This window comes from Boleophthalmus pectinirostris, unplaced genomic scaffold, assembly GCF_026225935.1.
Source record: "Boleophthalmus pectinirostris isolate CB_2022bp ecotype Guang Dong unplaced genomic scaffold, ASM2622593v1 HiC_scaffold_6, whole genome shotgun sequence".
In the NCBI taxonomy this organism is placed as follows: Eukaryota; Metazoa; Chordata; class Actinopteri; order Gobiiformes; family Gobiidae; genus Boleophthalmus; species Boleophthalmus pectinirostris.
In genome coordinates this window covers 13,383,544-13,403,540 of record NW_026571447.1, presented here as the reverse complement: position 1 = coordinate 13,403,540, position 19,997 = coordinate 13,383,544, and the positions used below count along the sequence as shown (strand labels likewise).

Below are 19,997 nucleotides of genomic sequence, written 5' to 3'. Positions count from 1 at the left end.
GTCCCGAGAGAGATCCGTTCGAACGAGATGGTATTGAAGAGCGCGTTTGCGTCTGCACACGCTTCTTTCACGCATTTCTGTGACAGGTTCTCCTCAGTTTGTGGCACCGATGCGTCTTCGTTGACGATATAGGCCACGGACACGGGTCTAGTCCGACTCCGCGGAGAGATGAGCTGTTTACCGTTGGAGCCGATTTCCAGCGCCAAAGAGTCCTGCCACAAACTTCCAGCGGTAGTGGAAACCCAAACCGGGTCCTTCCTCTTGTTGTGGTCCCGCAGGCTCATGCGCCTCCGCTCCGTAGTGTACATCCTGAAAGCTTTTAAACTTAATGCATGTCTCCAAGAAAAGTTGAGTTATGAGTTGCTGTAATGTTCCAGGTGTGTCACCGCCTCCTGTCGCAGCGTATCCCGTCAGAGAGCGCTGTCCTCGGGCCCGCCCGCCCTGCTGCTCCCGGTGCACACCCCGCCTCCTGACACTCACTGAAACACGAGAGGACCAGAGCGACCTCTGCAGTAGATCATGCTTCCCGCTATTTGAGAAGTATACACAATATTTGAGTCCGGTCATTAGGTCTAGGCGTATATTATCCCATCTCAACCAATGAAAAAAAAGGTCACATATTACTGCAAACTGACGCTTGAGAGCTTTAAGTCATTTTAGAAATATTGTTACTTCCTCAAAAACATAATACCTGGAGCTGCATTTTATTCACACGTTTAGTATTAATCTGTCTACATCCCCAAAGTTGAAAATGTAATGGGAGTTTAAAACAGAGAGAGGAACTCAGCCTATACATACATATTGTTGAGTTGTGGGAATGAAATAAAACAGAACTCCAGGTATGTTTTTGATGAGGAAACATTATAACAGAGATCAGACAATAGCATATGCGCCTTTTAAGACACCTGATTTAGATTTAATTCTCCTCACAGACAACATAATCACTATTTTCGTCTATTTTAATTGACTGAAATTAGAGAGTAACTGTGTGCTGACTGAACACTTCTGCAGATCAGCCACACTTACAGACAGTAGGTCACGTATACTGTAACTGTATCCATGACTGTAACTAGGAATTCATCAATAACAAACCTCAAGAAATTAAAATGTTCCACTGGTTTATTTATAGTACAAAAAATCTGATTTACAATGCCCAAGTGGACCAAAATAAAAGAGGAAGTCTTAAATACTCACTCCACTGTGAAGGGACAGATCCAACAACTTTGACATTACAATGCAAAAAAAGCAACATTTGTTATGTAAAGTGTGACAGTAAGGGTTACAGTCCATATGTACAAATGAGAATGAACAGTAATTATTTCCAGTCTGTTGTACAGCAGTGCCAAGGTCCAAAAATATACACTTTGATTTATGTGGCACCAAATGTAATCTACTGTGACTACTCAGACTACACAACCTGAGAAGTAGAAGTCTTCTTTGAGACAACTGTGGCAGGTTAGGCTATTATAGAACATACTAACCAGCCATTATGTAATCCCACATTCAGTGAGAAAGTTCAGAGTATCACTCATTTGGTTCTTGGGCTGCCTCATCAACCCCCTCGTCTTCATCCTCCTCCTCGCGCTGCTGAGCGTCCACTTCGCTGGTGTCGGAGAACTCGTGCAGCAGGACGTACTCTCTGCTGCTGAAGCCAAACTTGAGTACGTCTTTCTCTTTGAGCTCGTAGTAGCGCTGGGGCTCGATGCGCTGATTGTTCAGGTACGTACCGTTGCCAGAGCCCAAGTCAATGATGTAAGGTCTCACCCTGCGCCCATGCGTGCCATCTGCCCGAGTGTACTCCACCAGTCTGTGGAATACAATGAAGAAGATTAAACGTTAACACACTGAGGTGTGGTTTAATATACACTTTGTAAAAATGTGTTCATTGAATGTTACAAGAATATTCGACAGGAGATGCCTTCCCAAATTTAACATCTGCAAATTTGTATTTGGAAATAAACTCTCCAAAAAATGTTCTCACCTATACTGAAAAACTGCATGCTGCTTTGAGCAGGATGGGTGGTCAATAGGAATATCAGCTATTCTTCTCATTCGTCCCATCAGATAGGCACTCTGTCTGTGAATGTACATGACCGGGAGGGGCTCATCATTCTTAAATGGGTACAGCCTCCATCTCCTCTTGGGAATACGAGCTTCTGGTGGTTCATTATATTTGATGACCACTCCTCTGAATGTGTTTGTGTCTTCTGTGAGAGCTCCAGACAGCTCAAAGTTTGGCTTCTCTTTGTCAGCAGGAGGCGCTGAGCTCTCATTGCTTTCCTCAGTTTGTCCAAACTCATGTTCTTGGTTTTCCTCACGTCTTTGACGATGTTCCCTCCGCCGCTCGTCATGCTGTTGCCGCTCGGCTTGCTGAGAGGCAAATGCATCTCTGTCCCCCCTCCTCTCTCTGCCACGGTTTCGGTCACTTGACCTCTCTCTGTCTCGTGACCTGTCTCCGTCCCTTCCTCTTTCACGAGACCTGTCTGTTTCCCATTTGCTCCTTCTTTCCTCCACAGGGTCATTTCTTCTCCTCCTCTCATCACCACTCCGGTGTACATCTCGTTCCTAATGAAAACAGCAATTTACATCATATGTAGGGTTACTGATAATAGAATGCTACTTCCACACTAGGGAGTGTGAGGTGTTTAAGCATTAGATGTATCGAGTTTGCATATCAAACAGTCTGGCTAATTGACATAATAATTCACATTTACAGATTATGTATCTAGATAACAATAATATCAGCAACAATAGCAAGAGTGTTAGGAATATTTTAAATGCCCATTCATTTTGCAAGATGGTCAGCTTTATCTTCACCTAAACACTGGAGTTATGGGAAAAACACATAGCTTCATGACGTGCATAAAACGTATGTATATTATAAAGTATGCATAATTTAAACGTGAAAGTGACTGACGCGTTTGATCGTGAGCTCGGCACCGCGGTGTGGACTGCGGCTTCTTCTGTGTCTGGGAGACCTGCTGCGAGCGGCGGGAGAAGCTTGGCGTCTCTCCTTCGTCCTCACAGGCGATCTAAAGAACACAAGTGAGTAACTCGAATAAACACATCACTTCTCTAATGTTGATGCAATCACCTGCTGGTTCTTCTCCTCGGTGGACTGGCGCTGCCGCTGGACCTGGAGCGGGAGCGGCGTGTTCTCTGTGGCCTAACAGGACTCACTCTTTCCTGCTTTATTCTGACTTTAGTTTCCCGCTCAGGAGACTCCCTCCTCTTGTGTCGCTTTTCTTTGCTCATTGTTAAAGATTCGGTCGACATAAATTAAACATTCATTGCCCCAAAAAAGAAAGAAACTCTTCTCAGAATAACAAAACAAAATCGTATCAAACTTCCACTGTTGCTCAGATCACGTGTTTCCTGTGGTACGCAAATAATGTCATCCGGTGTGGTATACGGGTGCCCGCTGTTCTTTCCGGACCTACGTTGAACCAAAACTATACTATGTAAAACTGGAAGGTAAATTAGTTATTAGTTTATTCATAAAACTTTAACTTAATATTGTAATATTTCGAGTGTCATGTGGAGTAAATTCAATTAAATAAAACTGATTGTGCAAGACTGCTTTGCCATCTAATTACACAAATGGCTTGTTATTGTTGGCATTTGTGTATTTAAGATTTATTCAATGCAGACATCTTCTTTTTTTTTTTTTTTTTTTTTTTTTTTTACAATTGCGTTCTTGTTTCCACTCGGACTAAAACGTAACACATTAAACGCCGTTTCCATAGTGACGCAAACACCTACTCCCAGCGCGGCCGTAACCATCTACTGACAAGTTTACATCCCGTTACATTTTTAAACAATTTATTTAGCATCTACAGTAAATACTTTTTATGTTCCCACCATGATCCCACCGGCAGACTCGCTGCTTAAGTATGACAACCCGGTGCTCATGAGCCAAAGCCCAAGACTCAAGTCTCCAAAGGTGAGTTGTAAACAAGTTGCGAACGTTGTGTATGTGTGTGTATGTATAACACAACAAAAGGCAATCCTGAACTAAACACAAAGTATCAGGTCACTGCAAAATATATCTAAATATACTATAGCCTGGGCTAAAAAAAAATTGTGTTTAACTACACAGCTCTGTATCAAATAGTTACCTATTTTTCTATCAATTTCTCTTCCAGGGTCGCAACTTTAAAGTCAGTCCCCAGCAGTCTCCAGACACCACCCCTGTGCCTCCTCCCCCCAAACCAAAACCAGAGACTGAACAACACAATGAAGACATCCTCAGTTCCATACTTCCTCCCAGGTGGGACATTTTCTAACAAGAACCACTGATTTTTTTTTTTTTTTGCTGAATTATTATTTCTTCCACAGAGAATGGATGGAGGGGAATCAATTATGGGTGCAGAAAGTGTCCAGTGCCTCTTCTACAAGATCAGATGTGATTATACTAACTGAACAACTGGACACAAAGTTACAACAGAAACAGGCCAGACTCACAGGCATCTGCCCAGTGCGCAGGGAACTCTACTCACAGTGCTTTGGTGAGAAAGATTTTTTTTTAAATTATTATTATTATTAAAGGTGCACTATGAAACTATTTGGTTGGGGTCTATCGCCTGCTTGTTTCTATGGATATGTCATTGCTCTACCTGAAATGTTCCACAGTATGCCATTAAACAGATCTACAATTTATTAAATTGTAAGTAGTTTTATAGCTCAAATATCTTGAAAAAACAGGCATTCTGGCTGTGAGCGGGGTTGCTGTTCCAAAGATCTGATCTGTAACTTGGTCTAGTTTGGTCTCCCATTAAGATAAAAAGGTTTAATACCATACTGTGAAACATTCCAGATGAAGAAATGCCATCTCCATTGAGAAAATCATTCCAATAGAAAAGTTACACAATGGAGCTTTGAAATGTTCAACCTTCAGTAAATTATATTACAGATTGGGTTCACACATTAATCTTGTGGCCTTTACAACTGACAACAATGGCATATAGTATTGAGACAAATCGAAATTGAGTTTTTTGTATCATATGTATTTTTGTATCGTAATAACACTAATACAAATGAATGCAATTTGTGTCTGTTCAGATGAGCTGATCAGACAAGTGACCATAAACTGTGCAGAGAGAGGTCAGCTGCTATTAAGAGTGAGAGATGAAATAAAGACAACCATTGCAGCATATCAGACAATCTACGAGAGCAGTGTGGCATTTGGGATGAGGAAGGCCTTGCAGTCAGAACTTGGCAAGTCTGACAGGGAGAAAAAGGTAAATTACATAATTTACACTATTGTTGTTCATTGTTATATTTACAACCAAACCGATTACACAATATGGACTCTTATGAGCTTTAAGATATGTTAGAATGTTGTTACCTCATTAGAAACACACCTAGACCCCTGTGTTTTATTTCATTCACACATGTTTAAGTAATCCTGGATTATTCTACTATTCTTCTGTTTACATCTTCAAAGCTCAAAATTGTAAAAGGTAGCTGTTAACTTGAAAACTGACGCTTCATCACGTTTGGCTTAGCAGAGATCGGAAATTCCAGAGCTGAAATTATCTAAATGGATTCTAGTGAAGGTATACGGAGTTTAAAAACACAGTGGAGCACATCCTGTATTACAATATCAGATCATAAGGTGGAACAGAGCATTTACAGTTTGAGAGAAGATTTCAGCCTAAATATGTAGTTTGTGTGTTAACCATGACTCCAGGTATGTTTTTGATGAGGAAACAGCATTATAACAGACCAGGAAATAACATAATATGGGCCCTTTAAACTGCATCGGGTCGATCGATGTCAAAAGTCAAAGGTATTGTAATTGACTATAATAATTCCTTTTTTTTTTTTTTTTTTTTTACAAAATATCAAAATATGCTTGGTAAGCAACTAATTGTAGTGCCAAATTATTATCTTTTTTTTTTTAAGTTTGTTTTTACATGTTTTTGTAAACTAGTTTACTATTCACTTTGATTTAGTTACTGAAACAAACAAGGCCATTGGCCAATATTCAGCATCAGAAAAATCAGACTAGACATCTTACCCTAACAACAATCTAATCCTACAAAGTTTCCAGCAGATGGCACTGTTTGTCTTTTAATATTCAGTCATACTTTTCCACTGTCCCATACCACATTATTGTCTGACAGATTGCAACACTGGAGAGTGAGAAGCAGGATCTAATCAAGCAGCTACAGGAGGAGAAGGCCAAATGTGATGCCATAGAAAAAAGAGAAGCCGAGAGGAGACAGGTAGAGGAGAAGAAGCACTCAGCAGAGATCCAAGTTCTGAAGAACTCCAACCAACACCTCAAGGTAACTCCAAATCTCTCTGGTTTGAAAGGTGAATTTTGTAACTTTTCTGGTGTAGGGTCTATGAAATGTTTTTCTCCACTGAGATGTTATTGCTTTATCTGGAATGTTTCACAGTATGGCATTAAACCTTTCTATCTTCATGGAGACTGATCCGATCTGTGGAGAGGCAACGTCGCTCAAAGTTCGAATGCCTGTTTTTCTGGATATTTTTGAACTATAAAACCACCTATAAATGAATAAATGGAAGGTAGAGCTGTTTAATGCCATACTGTGGAACATCCCAGGCAGAGCAGTAACATCTCCATAGAAACAAGTAGATGACAAACCCCCAACCAAAAAGTTACACAGTGCACTATCAACTCTAATTACTATTTTATTTTTTTAGACCGAGCTGGAAGCAATCATCACATCTAAGAAGCAACCTACACCTACGAAATAATCATCTTTTATTTTTTTGTTACCATTCATTATCAAATATGAAATCAAATACAGTTTTAGCAACAACTGCACATTATGGTGTTACAGTAAGATTTAAATACTGTAAACTGGAATACACTTTCAAACCAGCAGAAGGTTTGCCAGGGTAAAAGACAAGTCAATAACAGCTCCCAGCCTTTGCCTCTGTAAATGATAACAGAGAAATTAAGGCATCATGTAGACCCTTGTCTCAACCAGTTAAAATTCCAGAGCAGAATTAAATAAAGATTTATTAGTTGTGTCGTATATTATCCAGTCTAGTGCTTTGATCTCTTGGCTTTATGGCCTTCTGTAGCAGATGCTGGCTTCTTTCGGTTTTTGTTCTTGTTTTTCACATTGTGTGTTTCATAATAGCGCACACCCACTTTCTTATCCTTCTTCGCCCGTTCTATTGCTCTTTTCTGTTGAGACAAAAATATAAAGGGACAAATGAGACAAAAATGTAATATATAAGTCTTCGGGTTATCTGCGCACATTTTTGTTCAACATAATATCTATTTTCTATTTTCCTACCTGTTTTGATGTCAGTCTGGGGGCTTGAGCAGGCTCGTCATCATCTGCTTTCCTCTTCTTGTTATTTCGTTCTGTAATGAGATAATTACACATGCATACATATTATATTATACCACACAGCAATAAATCAGTATTTTGTATTTGTGTCAAATAAATATATATATAAAAAATCCACATGGTTCTTTCTCATTAATTGGTAAAACAAATGTTTCTCTATGTGGTGAAAGCACTTTTACATAAAAGAAAACATAAAAAAAGAAACATAGTTAATAAACTGAGAAAATAAAGGTTACAAAAATGTACAATGCTTTTGAAAAATAGTCAATAATGGGATATTTAACTTTCAATATGAAAGTACTATTCAGGTACTGGATACTAAAATAAAAAAAAAATAAAAAAAAGTTTTAGTTTTTTTTAACATAAAAAAAAAAAAATGTAATATGCTCTTGAAAACTATAATAATAATAATAATAATAATGATGATAATAGGACATTTGACCTGTAAATGAATATAAAATATAAATATAAAAGTACTATTCATGTAACAAAGTACTATAAAGTACCTCTTCTCTGTGCTTGCTTTGCTGCTTCGGCTGCTTCTTGTTTTTTCTTCATGTCCGCTAAAGCCTTGTCAGAGAGGGCCTTGGGTATCCTGTCCAGAAGAGACCACAGTCAAGGATAACCAAAGAAGGTAATCATTTTTATCCATTTGAAATCCCACAAAGAGTTATGATTCTATTAAGTTTGAACAAAATCATTACAAAGCAATTTTACTTTGTTTTGCTAAATGTGGTATGATATTCAGCATGAAGCCACTGATTAGAAAAGGCCATTTGTGGCTGTCCCAACGGGCTCAGGTTGTGACCACCTACAATGTTTGAACACATGAGACAGGTTAAACTACTAATTTCACAAAACACTGCAAACGTTACTATACTTAGAAAAAAGACAAGGTTTTAGTAGGAATGCACAGAACCAGCTTTTCCAGTTTCAATACCAATATCGATATTCAAGATTTAAATAGCTGCAGACTTTTTTTTGATTTTTGGTTAAGTTTATAGTTTTTGTTAAGTTTATAATTTTTCTTCCTGGTTGGATATGGGTAGCAGATATGACATAGGGCTTGCAATCCGTGTCATACCGTCGTTTCATTGTCGCTGCCGAAAACTGAGTGAGTGACCGACTATTTATCTACCTACTATATCTATATATCCTTGTGTGCAAATAGTCCCTGTATTTTGGTTGGAATTTTCAGTTGATGACATTCATTACCAGTTTTTTTCTTTTTTCTTACAACTTTCTACATTTTATATACAGACAGAACACATAAAATATATGAAGCAAGATATGTGGAATTATTATTATTTAGTAAAAACATATTACAACAAACCACATATTTATCAACAAGCAAAAGGATTAATTTGAGGATTTGATTATAAACTATAAAAACAATATTTAGTTATGTATATTTATTTATTATTTATTTTGAGTAATACATTTTTTTTCTTTGCTACATAATGCCATATATATTTCATATATTTGATGTCTTCTGTATGTATATAAAAGTAGTTAAAAAAAAAAAACACTGAATGAGATGTGTCCAAACTTTTGGCCTGTAGTGTAGATAGTAATATTCCATTTTAAAACTGCTTCTTCCTGTATTCTCATAACTTTTCCCACAAATTGCTACACAACTGATGTAAAACTATGCTAAATATTTACCACAGGTACTATCCCACGAAACCGAGTTGATTAGAAAACCATCAAAACATTAGCAAACTATGCACTGACCGGATTGCCGAGAAGCGCTTGGATTTGGCCCGGTCCAGGAATTGTTTGTATTTTGCAATTTTTTCGTCCAGCTCTCGGATGATCTCACGTGACCCCTTGTTGCTAGGCTCTGTGGTAGATGATTCCTCCACTTCTCCGTTGCTGGGTTTTGCCTTGTTGCCCTCTTCATCCTCTGCTTCCTCCTCACTCTCTTCCTCCTCTTCACCACACTCTGAGCCAGAGAAGTCGCCTATGTCCAGATCTGGCATCTCCACAGGAACCAGGTCCTCCTCGTTGAATTCAGGAGCAACGTTGATTTTACCGAAGTTTTGCCGTACGTTAGCTAGCATCTTTTGGACTTCTTCCTTCTTCTTTTGCTCCAGTTTAGCCAGTTCATCTGGTACAGCTTCTCCACTGTCCAATTGTTCCTCCTGCATGCTGGTCACTGTGTCTGGTGGCCCTTCAGTTGGTTTATTATCCTGAACCATTAAAAATAAATAAAGAAAATAAATGGTCAATAAATAAATATATTTATAAGAGCAGTGGAGCCAGATTAATTTAATTGCTGAGTTAGTATTTCAGTTTGTCTAGTTACTGATACTTTGCAGTGATATGATGCCGAAGGTGTTCTATATGTATCTCTATGGTAGAATGTTCAGCAGTTACCAGTGGAGACACAATGCACACATTAGCAAACACTGTCAAAAACATTTCTGAAGTTGTTACCTCATCAAAAACTTACCTGGAGTTGTTTTACAGATGTTGAGTAACACTTTACTATTAGTCTGTCTATCTCTCCAAAGCTCAAAATTCTCTGTTCCACCTTGTGATGTCATGAAGCAGTAGTTTTCAAGTTAACAGCTACCCTTCATCTTTCGTTTAGTAGAAACAGGAAATTCTAGAGCTGAAATTATCAAAATGATTCCAGTGAAAATGTATGGAGTTTAAAAACACAGAGGAGCACTTCCTGTATTGCCAAGGTAGAACAGAGTGTTTTCTATTAGAGAGAAGAACTCAGCCTAAATATACAGAGTTTGTGTGTGAAACATATGTGAATGAAACAAAACACAACTCCAGGTATGTTTTTGATCATATTTGTTGATCAATATCTGTAACATAGATGAGAATATAAGCTAATGTGGACCCTTCCAATTATTACCATTTAAAAATTCTCCAAAGGTTTTGATTGTCAATTGAAAATACCCAAGCATATCACTGACTATTAGAAATGACTGAATCTTGAACTGAAATAAAATTTGATTAACTGCATAGTGCTACTCCAGCCTCACTTTTAAAGCACTCACCTCCTCGTTTCCCTCTGGTCCAGGAGGTTTCACAAAAAATGGGATCCGTCCTCTCTGCCAATCATTGAGCACCATTTTGGACACCGTGCTGAGATCAGGCTCTCCGCCCTGAACGATAAAACATAATGGGGATGAATGCCTGGATATAACTCATCTTTATTCTGTTCAAGGTATCACACTGTATACTAGACTGATAAGGCTAACTAAAAGCTTAAAACTGAAATATGCTTTTAAGTACCTTTAATAGTTTTCCTGTACGTTGAGCCAATTTCTCCAGGAAGTCCTCTGCGGAGTTCCATGTGGGGATACGATAGGTCTTCTGGATGTATTCTGGCTTGGCTCGCTCTAATACTGCCCCAATGTGCTCCTCTGGGTTTTTAATCTTTTCCACCTGAACCTATATCATGAAACAGAAATATGCATACAATACAGTATAAGTAATATTAAGTTGGGTTCAATTTGGCTGTGGTTAATGGACTGCAGCAGCAATATTGTAACAAATCTCTATACAGAATATCAGATCATTAGTAAATAAATAAACAAAATAAACAAAGGTCAAAATTATCATTAAAGGTTATATATTATATAAAATTGACTCTTGTGAGGATTAAGCCATTTTAGAATGTTATGTTTTGTTTCATTCACACGTTTGAGTAACCTTTTATTAATAGTCATGTGATGTGATGTCATGAAGTAAGTAGTAGTTTTCAAGTTAATGGCTACCTTTTACTTTAAGTTTAGTAGAGGTTAGCAATTCCAGGGCTTTAAAAGATTCTAGTGAAGGTGCATGGAGTAAAAAAAAAAAAACACACAGTGGAGCAATTCCCGTATTTCCACATGACATCACAAGGTGGAACAGCGTTTTTTTTAATTTGAGAGAAGAACTCAGCATAAATATGCAGAGTTTGTGTGTTAAACATGTGTGAATGAAACAAAACACAACTCCAGGTATGTTTGTGATGAGGAAACAACATAACAGATCAGAAATTGTGTAATATGGGCCCAGAAATAGTGTAATATGGGCCTTTATAAAAAAATGATATGATAAATATCGTTGGTATAGCACATAAAACCTACCACTCCTTTGAGCACAATGTCTGTTTCACTGTCTTCTGAGGGATACACAACTCCAGGACAGTCGATGAGGAAGATCCGCCGCATCAGCGTAATGTACTGCCACACCTGAACACATAGAGAGGTGCACAATATTTTAACCCCAACGAAACCTTGGCCTGTCAGGATAATTACTATATCAGCTTATTGTAGAACATATGAAAGCTGTAAATGTTGAATAAATAACTTCTGTAACTCATTACAGATGCACAGTCAGTACTAAAGTGTTTCATTCTGCTGTTTATTTATTACAGCTCATGATTTCTGACAATACTGTACATTTAGAATAAAAATGTGTTTAAATGGTGCATTATGTAACTTTTCTGGTGGAGGGTCCATCACCTGCTTGTGTCTATGGATACGTAATTGCTCTGCCCAGAATGTTCCACAGTATGACAATTAACAGCTTTACCTTACATTTATTCAATAACAGGTGGTTTTATAGCTCAAAAATACTTAGAAAAATACGCATTCTGACTGTGAGCGGGGTTCCCTCTCCACAGATCTGACCTGTAATTTGGTCTGATTAGGTCTCTTTGAAGATAGAAAGGTTTAATACCATACTGTGAAACATTCCAGACAAAGCAGTAACATCTCCATGGAGACAAGCCTTTGGAGGATCATCCACCAGAAAAGTTATACTATGCACCTTTAAATCTGCTCTAAAATCTGCTCTTGGGTTATTGAGTCAGTGGCATAAATTAGTTTCAATATTAGGTTTATTGTCTATATTTACTTAAGCAATATATTGTGCTTCAAATTTGTTATCGATATGGAACTAGCTTTTACAGGAATGTTTTAGCACAGGGGTCTCCAACCTGCAGCTCAAGAGCTACCAGTAGCTCTCCAGCCCCCCAAGTAGCTCGCCAAAGTATTTCTGAATTATACTTATTGTGCTGAATAACTCAATTTGAGTAATTAAATGCCTATTATCATTGTGAATGTATAATTTTGGTGCCTAACTTTGTGCACTAATAATTGGATAAAGGTTTATGTTTTATAGGCATCTAACTACCTCACTGAAAGCTTGTTGCGGCTCTTCTATACATTCAATTTCTTGTGACTACTAACATTAGTACCTCTGAGGCATTTTCATTTTGTAAAGGTAGATCATCATATGAAAAAGGTTGGTAGCCCATTTCGGATTATTTGCAAAATCATCTAATTATCATTATCAAGCCTAATTTAAAATGTATAGATATATAGCCAGTGGAATGTAGGTTTAGTTTGGTACAAAAAGGCCATATATAGACGTTGAGGAAAAATGCAAGAACTTCAGAATGAAAGCAATTTACTTAGAGCAGTTATAACAATTTAAAGATCTAATCAGTAACCATTTGCAAAGACTTGGCAAGGTTATTATTTAATTCCTGGTATCCATTAATATTTATTTGTAGTAGTTTATTTATTTGTTTATTTACTTGCAGTAGTTTGAGATGAAAATACTGTTCATCTGCTATGTGTGAAGCAATTCAATTATAAGCTATTAAAATGCCTTGCACAGTAACGTAAATATCTACATTTTTATCAGTTCTTGCTCTTTGTGTGCCCTTTCTGCCTTATTTGAGTCATAAGGTTTAGCGGCAGTTTCCTCCAGACAAACAAAAACAAAGCAGCAGAAGACAGTAGCTTTATTTGACTTTGTGTTCTAAACCCATTTTGCTGACTATCAAAGATGAAGTGGAAAGAGGAGGAGGGCTGGACAATGGCCCATCAGATTCTTCTGCTCGGTCCAGATTCACAGCTTTGGAAAGAACACTGGAGTAGTTCAGACGGTTACTGATTTTGCCCTTATGACCTCTCTCTGGTAGTGGGGGAAGTACTCAATTTTGTTACTTGAAGGTGCACTGAGTAACTTTTGGTTGGAGGTCCATCACCTGCTTGTTTCTATGTATGCATCATTGCTCTGACTGGAATGTTCCACAGTATGACATTAAACAGCTCTACTTTCCATTTATTCAATTACAGGTGATTTTATAGCTCAAAAATACCCCCCCCAAAAAAAAGAGGCATTCTGACTGTGAGGGGATTGCCTCTCCATAGATCTGACCTGTAACCCGGTCTGGTCTGGTCTCATGAAGATAGAAAGGTACTATGAAACATTCCAGACAAAGTAATAACATCTTCATGGAGATCGGCATTTGACAGACACTCCACCAAAAGAGTTACACAATGCACCATTAAGTAAAAGTACAGATACATGGGCATAAGATTATTCAAGTAAACGTATCATGAAGGACCTGCTTAAAAATTTACTTTAAGAATAAATAAGTATTTTGCAAAGATTTTTAGAACAATTAAAACATCAGACGTAGTGGTTGTAAGTTATCTAATGGATTTCTTCATTTTCCTAGCTGTTTGTGTATATTTGGGTATTTGTTTTGCTCAAAGTTAGGACGCTAAAAACAAACCAAAGTTGAACCCATCTGTAAACATTGTACTTTGTGTGTATGTGAATGTGTCTGAATGTGGGAAAGTCTGAATTGCGAAATTGCACTATTGTATGAATGTGTTTTAGAGATTGTGGTTTTAAATGATTTTGAGCCGTTTTTTGTAGGGAAAGGCCCAACCTATGACGGGAGTTCAGAATTAGCACTAAGATAGCAATTAGATTTTTAAATATGTTTTTAAATCTCTTTATGAGCTGGCACCGTATTTGTGTGAATTGCTAACTTTGCACAAACTAGGGAAAATGTTCATTGGACCAGCTGCTTTTAGACTGCCCAAAGACCAGACACAAAAGTAAAAGAGATAGAGCTGTTGCTCTAGCAGACCCTAAACTGTGGAACACACTCCTGTTACATATCAGAGTCACTACATCACTGGAGTTTTAAATTGCTGCTGAAAACACACTTTTTAACACTGGCTTTTAACTCAGGTTGATTTTCTATAGTTGTATTTGTTACTAACCTGGTTTTATTGTGTTTACTTGTGTTTTACTCATGTTTATTCTCATATTCCATTTTTATCCATATTGTTGAGCACTTTGGGGTAGTACCATCTGTTTTTAAATGTGCTATATAAATTAACTTTGACCATGACCTTATAGACTCTATTCATTACATCAGCTGCATGTTCTGCCTGTGACTATGTGTGACTACACTGTCCCTGTCAAATAAGTCAAATAAATAAAATTAAATGAAATACAAATGCATTCAGGCTGGGAGCTTTACCTTGGTCTCTCCTGCCAGGGGGGCCACGTTGCAGACCTTCTTTGACCTCAGTGTGTTGATGACTGAGCTCTTTCCCACATTGGGGTATCCAATGAAACCTACACTTATCTGTTTCTTGTCTGTGTGGAGCTGTGGGAGGCAAAGAACAAACAATCTTGAGCTTGTCATCAGTTCACGCAAGGCACAATTACACATAATGCAATCGGAAAATCTGATTTAGCAGGAAATGCACATCATATTTTAAACAACAATAAAAGTAAAGTTTGTAACATAACATCTAGTTTCTACTATCCAAATTCTCTCATCATGTTCCAAAATGTTGAAAATATTACTGCCCTGCTGATAACATCAAATAGGATTTCTCTTGGGTTTTGTTTGAAATGACAATGCAGAAATATTGCCAGATAGGCCTGGATTACCTTTCCGAACTGCCTGAGCAACTGGATGAGTGAGCCTTTACCAAAAGAGTTCGTGAGACTGGCATGGAAAGCCAAAGTGGGATATTCCTGCGACAAGACAGCTACCCATCGTTTCTACAAAATTCAAAAAGAATTTTTATTATAAAAGATGCACTGTGTGTTTTTATTGGGGGTTCGTTACCTGCTTGTTTCTATGGATATGTCATTGCTCTGCCTGGAATGTTCCACAGTATAGCATTAAACAGCTCTATCTTACAGTTATTCAATTATAAGTGGTTTTATAGCTCAAAATTGCATTGCAAAGAAAAACTTGGCATTCAGGTGAGGGGGAGGTGCCTCGCCACAGATCTGACCTGTAACTTGGTTTGGTTTGGTCTCCGTGAAGATAGAAAGGTTTAATATGATACTGTAAAACATTCCAGACGAAGTAATAACATCTCCATGGAGACAAGCATTTGACAGACCCTCCACCAAAATAGTTATACAATGCACCTTTATAGATTATGTTTCATCTGTAAAAAAAAATAAATAAATGTTGAGCTGTGGTGTTTTACCGTAACCCAGGTGGGTATGAGGTCACATTTATTAAGCACAAAAATGAGATGTTTCCAGGGTTTCTCTTTCTTCAGATAAGTCTCTATACTTTTGGAACGAGTTCCCATGGGGTCACGAGCATCCAGGACTTGGATAATGACATCAGATGAGTCAATAACCTAAAAAGAATACAGAGAACCATAGAACTTTACTGTGTTCCAACCTTTAGTGGTCACAGTTGTATGCCATGTTTATTATTTCTGCAACTTTGTGTTTCCAATAAAGAGACCTTGGCAATACAGCATAATGTAATTGTCCCACCACAGTTTCAAAATGAATCAAAAATAGATTATAAAGTTGGAACATGTTTTTTGGTAAATTGTTTTCATATGTCTACTGACATGACCTGGGCCTGTGTTTATTTCACAAGTTTCTTTACAAAGGATGCATCAGTCCAATCCACTGGAACATGTCAGTCACCGGTGCAAATGCTGTACAAACCTGTGGAAGGGGGAACTTATCATACAAATATCTAAATGCAAATATCTGAGGCTTAGCAGCAATGGTGGTGAGGAATACAATTCACAGCCAACAAAGACATTGATTTTATAGGTCACTTTGCAGCAGGGAATCTTGTATTTTGACTGTAGACTATATAAATGCACATAGCTAACCCAGTAGCTGTCATGTCACAAATAGGAAGTTTTCATAGGGGTGCATCTGGATCCATCAATTCTGTTTCCAATTCACTTTACATTTAGAAATTGTCGCTCCTTTCTCTGTAACTGCTGCAGTGAGTCTCGTCATTTTGGTCTTGAAATGTTCCTATTAACCCGCTCTACATTAGGTGGATGCGGTGAACCTGGTGTTTTTATTTCACTATTTTGTACATAAATAAATTCCTATGCCTAATACGCACCAGGCTCCAAATTCACTCCTATAACTGTTAGCATCGTGAGCTTCATTTGACTGGAGCTGAATGCTATGGGTGACGTCATACTCACTTTGTCCACTTCTTTTTACAGTCTATGGTAGACCCACTGTCTGGTCAAGGTTTAAATCTGATTATTAACTTCTGGTAGGTTTGTGTGGAATGGCAAATGTTTCAATGACTATGGATTTTATTCAGTTCCCATTAGTGTGTGTGTCAGTGTTTTGTCAAATAAATACCTTGTAGAGTTCTCCCCAGATTCTTTTGGACTGTCCTTTCTTGAATATTTCTTCTCGTGCTTCATTCCTGTAACAACATTTGCACTGTCTTAAACCCTTACAGTGCCATAGCCTTTACTTCTGGTGTGGGACCTACCGGACCCCAGAGTCCTCTGTGACCAGGTCTTTGTCATTGTCTGCATTGTAGCTCAGAACTGAAGCTTCTGCCTGCTCCACTAGGTTCTTCATATCATCAACCATCAGGTTCGGCTTCTTCCTCTGAGCTTTGGGTCCAAATGTGGTCTCAAAACCTTCTGTGTCCAAAATATGCACCCTGGAATTCTGGAACAAACAATTGTGCAGTTCATGTAGGTGTTGGAAATTACTTATTGGTATCAGATACTTAAATAAGAAATGCCACTGAAATAATGACATACAGAAATCTGTTGTTTCAAATACTACTAACCACTTGAAAACTTTGGACAACCATAACACCTCTGTCTATTGCCACTGCTTCAAGACTGAAACTGAATCCTTTTTCAGGTTGCCTATAGCCTACTAAAACAAGCTTATATGGCACCTTTTAAATAGTTTTGTCTCCAAAAATTATATATTAAATAGATATCATATCATCCAGTTTAATTCAATTTTTAAATCAAACATTTTCACATGCAGCTCACTCACATGAGCTTTGACGCGGTCATGTAAGAGGGACATGGGCAGTTTGCTCTGTCTCATCACCACACGATATGGGTCTTTCTGGATCGCTCCCATCTCGTCTTGAAACTTCTGTAGTGAGGACTGTTTTATTACTCGTGTATTTGCTGAGATAAAAACATTAACAAGGTTTTAATGACAAAAAAATTTGAAATACAATATATGATGCATAGTGAAGGCTTTATTTATGTAGAATTATTTTTAAACTCACCAAACCACTTGATGTTGGGTTCAACTCTGGCAACAGTTCCTGGGGCTACTGTGGATTGGTACTGCAAAGGCTTGATAACTTTTCCATGTTTATCACTGCAAGAGTATTACAATGCAACAATGACTAGAGGCACCTTTAGGAATAAGGAATAATTTATAGACCTTTTAAAATACTAGGTCATCAGAAGACAGCATGAAGATACTATGATACTATGAAGACTATGACTTTCAATTACTAACTTTCACCTAGCCTTCATAGCCAGAATTCAAGCAGGGTAGAAATGTCACATTGCAACAGGGTTGTTAAAAGTATTGAAAATCAGATATTAACTCTAGATAATCATTTGAGCTGGTATTGACACAAAAAAGTCACATTCACAGGACAGAAATTAAGCTTTCCTGAATAGCTGTAGAATTATCTTGAGATGTATCTGAACAAGTATAAGAGCAAAGAGAATAGTATCCGCTTCTGGACCACTATGGAACCTACCTGCACAACTGAGGGATTACACTAGGGGTGTCAAACATAAGGCATGGGGGCTGGATCTAGCCCTTTAATTTGGCCCTCGGCTGATTTTCTACTAAAATATTGTAATTATATGTTCTATTAAAATATTGGTAATTTTCTGCGCCTCTTAGCATAGCAGTGTCTCCAGCGCCTCTGTGCGTGGACGCCTCCCACCAGAGCAGCACAAATGAAGACTTGCCTCTTTCCAGATGCTCTTAAAAGATGATCATTTTGACTGTTGACCGTGACACCCTGTCATCATGTCAAAAATGAGAAAAGTGGACGCAGAATGCATAATTATCCAAGAAAAATTGACTTATTCCTATTTGCATACAAGTTAATGATAAAACATTGTGTTGAAATAGCATTTTTCTTTAAGTTTCAGGTTGTTCATAATATAATATTTTGTAAAAGAAAGTTCATCAATTAAAAAAGATTTCTGTAATAGATTTGCGTTTCTCTGCACAAATATGTGAATTTATTGCTATTTTTGGGGTATATATGCCATGAGTTTTCCACCACTGGATTACACAGATAGAAGACCACATGTTAATGTAAAACAAAGTACTATGATTTTATGTTGAAAATCATATTTTATTGTCTAAATAAAGTGTTTTTAATTATCATTGTGGTATCAATCAGTATTTTGTATTAAGTTTATTCCATAATATCAAGTTTGAAAACACTGTAGGTTCAACATTTCTTTTTGTATTTGTCCAGTAGAACCTCATACCTCATTATTTTGCCTTCGACAAAAATCCTAAGAGTGCATAATTATCTCCCATTAAATAAACAAATAATGCAAAAAACAACTGTAAATGTCATAAAACTGGGCTCTGCTAATCACATGTGTCATCACAAATTATTTTTTTGTTTTTAGAGATATTCTGAAGCTAATGCCAATTTCCCCATTGAAATTACAATCACCTTTGTCTTAGATTGTATTCAATACGGTGTGTTGTTTACAAATTGTTAAAGGATCTACTGCCGCAGACTGTATAATGTCTACTACACAACACATGTATGATTTACCATCTCTGCTTCTGTCTGTACATGTTCAGACGCTTGATAGTGGCTCTGTCCCTCATATTGTTCCCTCCAGCCCCTTTCACCCGGTCTGTAAATAAAGAAAGTAAGAAAATATTTTAGTACAAATGATTAGTTTTATGACATGGAAGAGATCTTGTTGTCAGTTATCATAGTTGGTTTAACAAAGTACGTTTTAGAAGCTTTAAACAATTGCCATCACATCAGTTGTCTGTATGCAGCGATCTAAATCGCTACTGATGTTTGTAATAATGTAGTCCTTGAACAGACATTTAACAGCAGCTGTAAACAAACTGCAATGCTAAAGCTACAGCTAGCTCACCGGGGTTGCTGCTGGACGTGGAGGGGTTTATCGAGCTCTTCCCCTTGTACTTTGGCTTCACCATGTTTGCTGTGGTGCCGGGACAGTCCAAGAAGATATTAAACTAAACGTACAAGGCAGATTATGTTAAAGGTAGAGTTTAGTTGATGTAATTTCCTTCTGGTCCGAACTACGCCTCACACGTGTATCTCAGGGAGGCAAGAATTACGTCATCAACTCCGCGACACAAGAACCAGTGAACCAATCAGGAGCCGATCCGACTTTTTTGGTTAGATCCACGAGCACGCGAATTCACAGATCAATTAGTACAAATAAGTAATACAATATTTGACGAAGTATCATATTAATACTGGTATTACAATTGCAATCATAATTGGTACTGTAAACAGATTTATTTTTTCAAACCTACAGTATTCATTAGTTCCAAGAGAGGGCGTAACTAACGCTG

At 37.6% G+C, this 19,997-nt stretch overlaps 3 protein-coding genes across 3 annotated transcripts; 1 reads left to right on the top strand and 2 right to left on the bottom strand.

The window, feature by feature from the left end:
* Window positions 1–1,101: 1,101 nt before the first annotated feature.
* snip1 (Smad nuclear interacting protein) lies at window positions 1,102–3,401 on the bottom strand. The gene is made up of 4 exons (XM_055163719.1): window positions 3,095–3,401; window positions 2,918–3,032; window positions 1,982–2,565; window positions 1,102–1,807 (listed from the first exon to the last, which is right to left on the bottom strand). Exons 1-4 carry the CDS (start codon window positions 3,274–3,276, stop codon window positions 1,525–1,527), a joined length of 1,164 nt encoding a protein of 387 aa, XP_055019694.1. The 5' UTR covers window positions 3,277–3,401; the 3' UTR covers window positions 1,102–1,524.
* Window positions 3,402–3,714: 313 nt separating this feature from the next.
* Window positions 3,715–6,817, top strand: dnali1 (dynein, axonemal, light intermediate chain 1). The gene is made up of 6 exons (XM_055163720.1): window positions 3,715–3,943; window positions 4,146–4,270; window positions 4,339–4,508; window positions 5,062–5,240; window positions 6,129–6,293; window positions 6,679–6,817. Exons 1-6 carry the CDS (start codon window positions 3,863–3,865, stop codon window positions 6,730–6,732), a joined length of 774 nt encoding a protein of 257 aa, XP_055019695.1. The 5' UTR covers window positions 3,715–3,862; the 3' UTR covers window positions 6,733–6,817.
* Window positions 6,723–19,753, bottom strand: gnl2 (guanine nucleotide binding protein-like 2 (nucleolar)). Its single transcript, XM_055163718.1, has 16 exons — window positions 19,550–19,753; window positions 19,213–19,297; window positions 17,674–17,768; window positions 17,430–17,569; window positions 16,903–17,087; window positions 16,767–16,833; window positions 15,617–15,775; window positions 15,063–15,176; window positions 14,644–14,772; window positions 11,435–11,539; window positions 10,596–10,754; window positions 10,358–10,465; window positions 9,075–9,532; window positions 7,847–7,935; window positions 7,284–7,354; window positions 6,723–7,171 (listed from the first exon to the last, which is right to left on the bottom strand). Exons 1-16 carry the CDS (start codon window positions 19,611–19,613, stop codon window positions 7,028–7,030), a joined length of 2,172 nt encoding a protein of 723 aa, XP_055019693.1. The 5' UTR covers window positions 19,614–19,753; the 3' UTR covers window positions 6,723–7,027.
* Window positions 19,754–19,997: the final 244 nt, after the last annotated feature.